Below are 10171 nucleotides of genomic sequence, written 5' to 3'. Positions count from 1 at the left end.
TTAAGTAAACGATTTTCGCAGTAAATTTTATAAGTAAAATGTTTTAGTATAGCGTATGAATAAAGAACTTAAATTTTCGATTGATTATCTATGAAAATGACAATATTACATATATTTTTTACAAGCCGTTCTAATTGCTAAGACTTCAGCATAAATAACTGTAACTGAATGAGGTAACCATAGAGAAGAATTCACATCTGTGAGTGGTAAACCATCACCTTAATAAAGTGAAAATCCTCTCCAATAAAATTTTTAGGTTTTCCAACTTGATAGAGTAGACTGCGAAGCACGTGCTGGAAGCTGCCGGGCGCTGATGCATAAAAAATTGAAATTCATAAATAAATACACAATTTTTTATTATGAACTGAAATCATTATAATTTATTGAAGAGATAGAACTTGGTGTGTTACTCTAAGTCCAATATCAAGATTAAATCGGTGATCCTAATGTTTTACTTAATTAAAAATGAAAAATTTTTTGGGTTTAAAAATTCCTTTTCTATTTAAAAATTCCTAATTCCTTTCTTATTATGAAACAAAAATTATTTTCAATAAAAAATGATTAACAAATCAGCTTTTTCACTTTACTAATGCAGGCAATTGGTGCTCAACTTAAATCAAGCTTAAATATGTGCTAAAATAAGAAATAATCAAAATGTCAAATAAACGTACTGAAAAATCTGGTTCAAATAACTCTACAAAGTGCTGACTAATAGCACTAAGCAAACGAAAAATTAAAAATAACGATTTTCGAAGTATCCAGGGAAGATTTCTACATAAGTATTTTTAGTATTAATATAATTACAATAATTTCAAACATTTTAGAAAGTTCTTTTCAAATTTGATATTATAAGTTTTTTATCATAATGTTTTTACTTTACTCAAGTAGTTTTATCTTTGTGTTAAACCAAACGTTCTTTAGAGCAATTCCCCTCACTTTTAAATTTATGATCCTTGCTATCTTAATAAATAACTTAAGTATCTATAAACAATAATTTAACCGAGCTGTCTAATGTATGTGAATTGTTGCATATTGTTTTTTATATTTATTGTCTTATCTTTTAAGTAAACAAAGGCAATTTGAACTTTTAGAAAAGTGATGTCCCACCAATGGGTACTTACTAAAGCGTCCTTATTATGCGAAGGACTCTAACACAGTAAGTGATAAGTAACTTAAATAAATAAAATAATTTTTAGAAAATAAAATGAATGTGCTTGCAAATTCGCATCCAATATAAGTACAACCGGGAATTGTCCATTTAATCGCTTCACACATATTATTTAATATATTTATTTAGTATGGATAAAAATAAGTTAAACCAAACAACAATTTGTGGTTATTGCGGCATATCAGGAAAACATTATTTTTCCGGCATGCATATGAATATGAATTCATTGTAAACGACTAGGGTAACCAAATATTTCAATATTTATTAACTGAGATACTTATAACGAATTTCATTTGTGAATTTTTGAATTATCCATTGAATTGCTCATATTTCATTGACAAAGTGGTTTACGATAGCAGCAAACGGTTTGATTTTCTGACATGTAGGTTTGATTGTGTAAACGTAGATATTTACAGTATCAAATGCTCTCAATACAACCAATATACTACACAATGCAAAATATTTAATATTATTTGCACTATTTTAATTAAACTCAAATGTGTTTTAAATGTTTAATTGCGCATTCCATAAGTGGCCCAACATTTTAACACATGTGAAATTTGATTGAATTTTCACATGCCCCAAACGTATTGTGCCTTAAAACATTTTTGACATTTCCGTCATTGTGAAAATTTAATTAATTAAATTTTGCAACTGCCACAAAATAGGCCTATCAGCCCACCAGGAACGTTTATAGTAGATACTCGTATTAAAAATATTATTAAATAATATTTACACTTACTCTTCATTTTACTTATACATTATTAAACATCATTAAACGGAAAATGTCCATAATGTATTCATAATATCTTATTTTATAGTATAATTTATGCTAAATCAGTATACTTAGTCGTTTTAATAGATATTTTGCATAAAATTATTTTATTTTAAAATCACGCTAATAACAAAGAAAAATAATCATTTCACAAGTGTACGCACATTAAATGCAATTAGTTTGCAACATTCATAGATACATAGATACATACTCGTAATAAGTTGGAACCAAAAATTTAAAACTTTATTAAAATGCTTTGTCACGTTCTTCATGCCTCATGTTGCACAGTCACGAGAGATGTTTCTCTACTCATGCCAGAGTTTCCCACTCTACGTTACACATGGATTGGCTTCTCGAGTAAGTAATAAAGTTTTCATGATAAAAATTACTTTAAATAGGATATTATAAACAGGAAGAAGAGAGTATGAATGGTTGGTTGGTCGGAAGGAAGGAAGAAGCTAGAGTGTACATGTTAAGCACATCATTTACAATTTGCAACATGTGTTGCATATGACGTTGCTTGCATTTTAGCACTTCTGAATTGTTGCCGTGCATGGCGTCCTAGTCTTCTTCCACTTCTTAATTTGGCTAATTTATGACGACATTTTAAAATATTTTATATTATCTCACGTTGCCAATGACTTTGTTTTAATATTAATGAGAGCACATACATATCTCAGTACCATTTCTTATCCAACTCCATAAACTAGTGTGGAATAGTAGTACAATAGATAGTTTTTCCAGTATTTCTTCGCACGTCGTGTGTTGAAAGTAGAACAGAAGAAACTTGAGATAAGCTAATTGCATCCATGTAACTTTACTATGATAGAAAACTGATTTTAAAAATGCAATTTATATATCACAGCAATTTGGAGCGTTGTATAAATATTAATTTATATATTTATCAAGTAACGTTTATATTTATTAAAATAAGATTCAAAGGTTTTTCACATTTAAAAGTAAACAATTATTTTATTAAATTATTTTATATAATCATACTTCATTACAACTCTATGGGTGTGCCGTATATAGCAAAGTGGCCAACTCTTCTATCTAGAACTTGCTCAAAATCAGACTCTCCGAAGACTCTTCCAAGTGCCTTGGTACATCCGCACAAAATACATGCTAAGAAATTTAAGGATAGATCCGTTCAAAAAGTACATAAGGGCCAGAGCCCTGAAGCTATTCACAAAAACCGACAGGCTGCCCTACTTAGCACCAACTAATCTCAAAATAAACTCTAGCCGCACGGGGCGATACGCAGATTTTAGATCAGTTGTCAAATAATCACGAACCTTTTCAGGAATATTTACATTATTCAGTGAGAAGGGTGGGATTTTGCAGAAACCCCACAGCTATCAAGAAGTAAAAGTGTTCAGATGCACTAACTGGAAAATGACTGAAGTACATTCATTACCCCTTATTATACTTAATACTATTTCACTTGTTATTTATTATAATCTTATTAAAAACACTTTTTTTATGACTTATTATTGACCACACTATATAATTCTTTTCAGACTGATGACAGACTCCATGATCGATTGATCCATAACTTATTCTCTAGACCGAAGAAAGTTCGGTTTTCTTATTTATTATCTCATATACTTATCTTCTATTAGTTTGAATTATTTACCAAATATTATGTACTAGATTCATTCTTCAGTCGTACTATTGTTAATATATTTTTCTGATCTATTTTTAAATTAGATTAAACTGGCTAATATAAAAACGTTGGGATGTGAAAAAGTAAAGATGTTTTTTTTATGAATATATACTTTCATAAAATTTACTAAAAATATTTTTTTAAAAATATAACAAATAAATTTCTACAAGTTTCAATCAAATCTTCTGCGTTTAGTTTGAAATTTTTTGTTTTTAATTGTAGTTATCTTAAAATGCATTGTTATTGAACTTGGAATTAGCTAAACGCAAAGCGTCTTGTTGATCGAAATTCAGGGTTGCCATACATGCGGCATAGGTGTCGATGCTTTCCTCTATATGTCTTATGTAGCACAGTATGCGTGTACCATCCTGGCTACGTGGCTCGATCACATCGTACCGAAAAGCATCTGCAAAAATTTTGAACACTTTCGTAACAGTACGACACTCGCTTACGTAGACGTGTTTAGCATCCAGCAGATCACAGATGAAATTAATACAGTACTCACATTCTCTTTGTTCTTGAGTTATTGGCATGTAATCGAACCAGCACTTGAATGCCTCTTTAGTATATGGTATGGCCGAGCAGTTGAATTGCAGTATTCGAGCAATGCTAGCCATAGCATTATCGAATATGTTAAGTGCAGCTTCTTCATCGGTAAGTTTGTTACGTGAAGTTATTATGGAGAGAAGCAGTTCCATATATGTTTTGCATAGACTTGCAACCGATATGCCAGCATATTGTGCTATGACACCACAAGCAATAATAGCACCCTGTCGTACAATGGCTGGACATCCCCCTATTAGATATCCAGGTAGTTTGTCAGTAAATAAATGAATGTATGGAAGGCATTTATGTGAGCAACATTTTATGGCATCCATATATACTTCTAGAATGTAGCGGATATCGATTGGACATTGTTCATTATTGAATATTGTAACAAAATGCGGGTTTAGTTGATCAATTTTTTCAAGAACATTATTTCCATAGGTTCCAAAAAGCGCACGTAGTAAACTTAAAGAATGTGGTATAATACTCTGCAGCACTAATGGATCAGATGTGTCTGTTGTGACAATATTGTTAATGTAACTACTGCAGTTGCTTCGAAATTGTGGATCAATTGTTTTATTTATGTAAAAAGTGATTTTACTGTCTATGAAATCTAGTAAAGTTTGAAAAGCAATACCTTGATAACTGGAATTTTGCATAATATTGAAGCATAGTGACAAATTTGGCAGTAAGTTCAACTGTGTCCTTAAATCCATTTTCCTAATTATAAAGTTAATTATTTCACCCTGCATTCTAATCCAAACATCCATTGCAAGTGTGAGGTCTTCTGCACGGAAGCAACGGAGAAGTTTCGGTACCGCTAAATACGCAAACATATCTGCAGAGTAGTAATCGCAACTAAATAGTGAATGCACCATTGGTACTATTTGTTCAGCGTAAGGTGCAAAATCTGCTTTTAAAGCAGTGCCAAAAACAGTAAACATTTGACAAGCAGTTAATTTTATTGCTATGATATCATCCAGTTCAGCGTAAAAGTCTGAATCTGTCATTTTGCTTAATATTTCATCGATTGGACCAATAATGTCCCACTGATTAAAACATCTCATTATAGTTGGTATGTACTTTTTAAATTTTTTGCCAATAGTGCTACAAATGTCAGTGAATGCAGACATTAGTTTGACTACTTCTATATCGTAGTACACAAAATTCGTTTTTGTCATTACATCAATAAATGTTTCCATAATATGATCAATATCGTTTTTTAATTGCTTTTTGTTTAGAGTTGAGATTATTTTACCAGCACATTCAAAGCATGCAGCTCGTAAGCTCCACATCCTGTCACCTGTGGCCACTTTGAAAATTGATAAAATTATATCCAAAATCTGTTTATAGTTGCTGTGTACACTTTTATTACATTTCGTGGCAAATGCACCTAAAGCAGTTAATAACCCCTCTAGAATCAGAACTTTGCCTTCCAACTCTAAGCTCTTAGTTAGTCTCTTTAATGACTTTTCAATTAATTCCACATATTCTTCTGCAAAAACATTTATAGCGACGAATGGAGCCTCTTCTATTATCAATGTCATTGTTTGCATTGCCTTGTGCGACACTCTTGGTACATTTTCGTACTTTATAATATCTCGCATCATTGGGATTAAACGATTTTGAAAGAATCTTGATTCAATAATTTCGCGATGCGATCCTAATGCATTGATCAGATCACATACACAATAGCGAAGACGGGGATGATCATGCTGCAAATAGAACATTAGGCTATATGCAAACTGTTCACTGCGTGGTGGAGCATGTTGTACCTGAAAACTTCGTACAATTGTTGTTGCCACACCTATTATTGTATGAACTCCCTTCCATGACATTCTATATTTTTTAGCCGTTATTGTTTGTAGTAGAGGTTGGAATAAAATTTTCTCCCCTAGTGCTTTAAATAGCCGGTGAAAACATGTAAGAGCAACTTTACGAGGTTCAAAAGGATCTTCGTCAAAATTTTCGTCGCATTCGTGCCATTCATCATCATCTTCAACAATTTCCGCCATATCCATTAAAATCGGTAATAGGTATAACACATATTCAATATACAGATTCTCGACTATAGGAGTAAATTTCTCAATAATTGTAATTACAATTTCTAGAGCGAGGTAATTCCATAAAGCTTCTAAATTAATCGATGTCAGCACATGAAAACTTATTGATAGAAGAGTTTCTATATGATTACTAAAAAAGTTGCTGCATTCTTTAACGGTTTTGACTAGACACTGAAACAGTTTTCGACTTCTACCAAATTTAATGGTTCCTTTCACAATCGTTATTAGTTTGGGCACGAAGTCAGAAAATTGTGCGATCACCTTTTCTGACAGATTGTCGTGCGTACTCATTAACCGCACAAAATCGAATACTGCAAGCGTAGCAGCACGTCTCACAGTACTGGAATTTCGTTCAGATAAACAACTTTTAATGGATTTCCGTATATTATTTAAAAAAACAGGTGTATCGTACGCATTAAAAATGAAGAGTACACTGGCAAATGTTCGCATGCAGGTATGTATTGTATATACAGAATTATGAGTTGACCAGTCAAGTAATAAAGCATTCAGTGCAGGCCATTTGTAGTCTTCGTCTTCTTCGCTTAAGCATTCTACTGCTTGTGTAATAATCTCCCCCCAACATTTGCTGAAAGTGCGGGATACTGCAACATTGCCAGAAGACACTAAATTTTTCAATACTTCCTCTTGAGCTGAAACTGAGAGAGCGGAGTATACTAAACTGAAACAATTAATTGTAAAGCAGGCTTCTAAGACACGAATAGACATTTCCCGATATTCTCTCCCCTGCCTTGTGTCAGCCATTATGCTAAATAGTGCGTGACATCTCCATTCAAGACGCATTTTGTGAAAACACTCTTCAACCTTGTTTCTTGAATTTGTGTCATTTGCAATTAACAAATGCAATGTGTAAATGACTTTATTCTTATATCTTCCTAACAATTTTTTCTCATTGGCAGCCATAGTATCTGTGAAAAATAAATTTGTTAAAATTGACTTCCAAAATTGACTTACAAAATTATTGATTACATATCACAGTGTTTTATTTGAAACGCTTATGCGTTATCGTTAGGATCTAAAACAACTAAGTGAAATAGGTTGGTAGCGTTTACTTATTTATATTGAAAGTTAAGAGAAGAGATGAGTTAGCAGAAGTGTGGTATTATTTTATCTCGAGGATTGGATAATGTCAGGCCTACTACTCACGCACATAAAATTTTCTTTAGTTCAGACAGACCCCTCAGCTAAGAAAGAATAAAAGTATCCAGTTAGTGCAACTCGGAAAAATCTCAACATAAGACGAGTAAAGTTAAGTTATACCATAAGTAAAACCAAATAGTATATAGCTGTGAAATTCAAAATCTTATAGTCACAATGCCAGTGTTTAATCCTATAACAAATCAGTTTTTTGTTAAAGCGCTATCGTTCATACGAAATCTTAGTGCAAAAGCATCTGCAGTTTAAGATAAACACTTATGTTTTAATAACAAACTTAATTGTTTAAATATTTTATTATTTTAGTTAGTTTGTTTTTCAACATGAAGAATCAATTAGAAATCTATTAACTCAATTTTGAATTTGAATATGGGTCATTCTTTTACAAACCGGACGGATTTTGGTAAAAAATGACATCATGATCTCCGATTTGGCTGCAATTTTTTTTATGAGCTCCTTTCATAAAATAAGAAGACCCGTATCTCGGGAAAAAAATTTTGTGATTTTTTTCCTAGGAGATATGGACCCATGGGGTTTTGAGAATTGACATAGTAGACACATTTTCAAATGGCTATATCTCAAGTTCTATAAAAGGTAAAAGAATGACCCATATACGTTTCAATTATATTTTTTAATTTGCTATTAATAGTTTTTATTGACCTAAAGTATTTTCTTCCTGACCCTAATAAACTCCGGCAAAGATGCAAACTATGGAATTCGATATTTTCAATTCTTCACTGTAAAGTTAGCTGGAGTCCAAGTAGGTTCTTTTATAAAAACTACAGCTCGTTGTGGCTTATTATATATCTGGTTTGTCAGTGATTCCAGTAAATTGCTTGAAATTGGTATTATGTAAAATAATTTTGTATTTAATATGAATTTAATTTACATATTCATAGTATTAGATTTTTATTAAGGAATATATAAAAGGAAAATATTCAATTCACGCGAAACATATGACACTAAATCAAGGATTTTCATGCAGAGAAAATATTTTCACTCCTGTGGAAATAAAATAAAAAACATTCCAATGAGATAAAAGTTGTATATTTTAAAATTATCTTAAATGACATGCGAGAAAAATGCATTTATATTTTTCTAACACAACATTTTATGACAATGTTGAGCACACATTGGTATCTGCTCCTGTCACGCTTTATGGTGTGACTCAATAAAACAACATGACATTCTGAAATTTAAGATTGATTGCGTGAAGGATGACATGCTGACATAAAATTAATAACTCAAGCTAACTGCAATAGAGCCTGGAGGTGATGAAGGCGAATGCTGCACAATGGAATACCAAATACGCCAGAAGCAACACTTTCATTAATTTAATGGTTTCGCTTGCCTGAAGAAACAATAAAGCGCTTAATCGCGCAACTCCAACAAACAATGGAATTAAGTGAGGCAGTTTTGCATAACTCAAAGGCACTAATAGTCTTCCATAAAATTCGTTTCTCCATGCTTTGCACTTACAAAAAATAAACAAAGCCAAAGATAATAAAAGTTAAAAAAATTACTTTAAAATCTTATTGTTCTTTAATATACGGAGCAAGTTTGTTACGAAAGAAATCTGAAATATTGGGATAATATAGTATTGATATGCAATACAAAGTTACTACGGACTAAAGAAACAAATCTAATTCAAAAGAGATAACAACAAGACGTTAGATCCAAGTATATCGGGTGTAAAGTTAATTAAAGGAATGCCAAATGACTTATTCTACTCTGGTTGTGCTGTCATAGACAGTCCTAAATTCTATAAATATTATAATGGAATATTGAGTTCCCGAAATTTTTTTCCATCGTCTCTTTAAGAATGAAAATCTGTTCAATTGTTGATGTGCCTGATAAATCCATATTACTATAGGCCATTGTGCCGAAGATAACCTTCTTATATAAATGCCAAACAAATGATGCTCACAATGACGTATACAGAATTTTTTGAGCTGAGTCTACATGAACTATGAAATCGTTTTAACTTAAAATGAAAAGTACCTGTGGACTATCAAACCTCCACATCTGTCGAGTATATCGCACGGTGTTGGATTGATGTGTAAACATTGGCGTTTCCTGATACGCTTTTAAACTCAAAACTATGCCAGTCAATATATTTTTACAGCTATTTATCTAAAAATTTTGGTAAGTATCACAATTAGCAACAATAAAATTATTTGAAAAAATGTAAATGTGCCACTCACTTAAAGCTAATAATACAGCATAGATCAACCAGATAATGAAAGAGTCAAAATTTTAATTGACTCAGTTTCTAGCTCTTTACATATACTTTCGTGAATATGTATCAAACATGTAAGGGACTCCACTCGTCAAAACAAAAAATTCAAAAAAAAAACATTAATTCTACTAATAAATTATCTACTATTTTTTTAAATTTATTTATTCATTCAAACTCGTTCTTTGAAGTTAAATGCACAGCAATTATTTATATTATTTAAGACAAAATTATTTTCGATAGCAACTTGAAAAGTAGCTCAGTCTCTTTTGTCATCCTCAACTCGCAGTGTGGAACAAAGGGCCTCAGTAATTGTTTCTAAATACTAAATTACTTCAGTATGAAAGTGTCATGATAATTAAAAGTCATCCAAATCTTCCATTTGAGAGCGCACTGCGATTGACAATCCTTTGCTACTGTAATTTTTTTTCTAATTTCTTTTGCTGCAATTTTGAAGCATTCATATATATGAAGAAAAATCCATTTATACGTATTTTACTAACGTAGCACATTTTAAAGCTTCTTCATTTAATTTCTTAAAAGA

General features: G+C 31.5%; 1 protein-coding gene across 1 annotated transcript; it reads right to left on the bottom strand.

Moving 5' to 3' along the window:
- Positions 1 to 3777: 3777 nt before the first annotated feature.
- On the bottom strand, positions 3778 to 9748 carry LOC119681016 (importin-5-like). The gene is made up of 3 exons (XM_038094074.1): positions 9596 to 9748; positions 9393 to 9524; positions 3778 to 7144 (listed from the first exon to the last, which is right to left on the bottom strand). Exon 3 carries the CDS (start codon positions 7137 to 7139, stop codon positions 3837 to 3839), a length of 3303 nt encoding a protein of 1100 aa, XP_037950002.1. The 5' UTR covers positions 7140 to 7144; positions 9393 to 9524; positions 9596 to 9748; the 3' UTR covers positions 3778 to 3836.
- Between the last annotated feature and the right edge of the window lie 423 nt (positions 9749 to 10171).

This window comes from Teleopsis dalmanni, chromosome 2 (genome assembly GCF_002237135.1).
Source record: "Teleopsis dalmanni isolate 2A chromosome 2, ASM223713v2, whole genome shotgun sequence".
NCBI lineage: Eukaryota > Metazoa > Arthropoda > Insecta > Diptera > Diopsidae > Teleopsis > Teleopsis dalmanni.
This window is presented reverse-complemented; position numbering and strand designations above follow the sequence as displayed.

Bases quoted from the DNA above. Each gene is read 5' to 3' on its own strand.
- LOC119681016 (XM_038094074.1), bottom strand. From the start codon at position 7,139: ATGGCTGCCAATGAGAAAAAATTGTTAGGAAGATATAAGAATAAAGTC.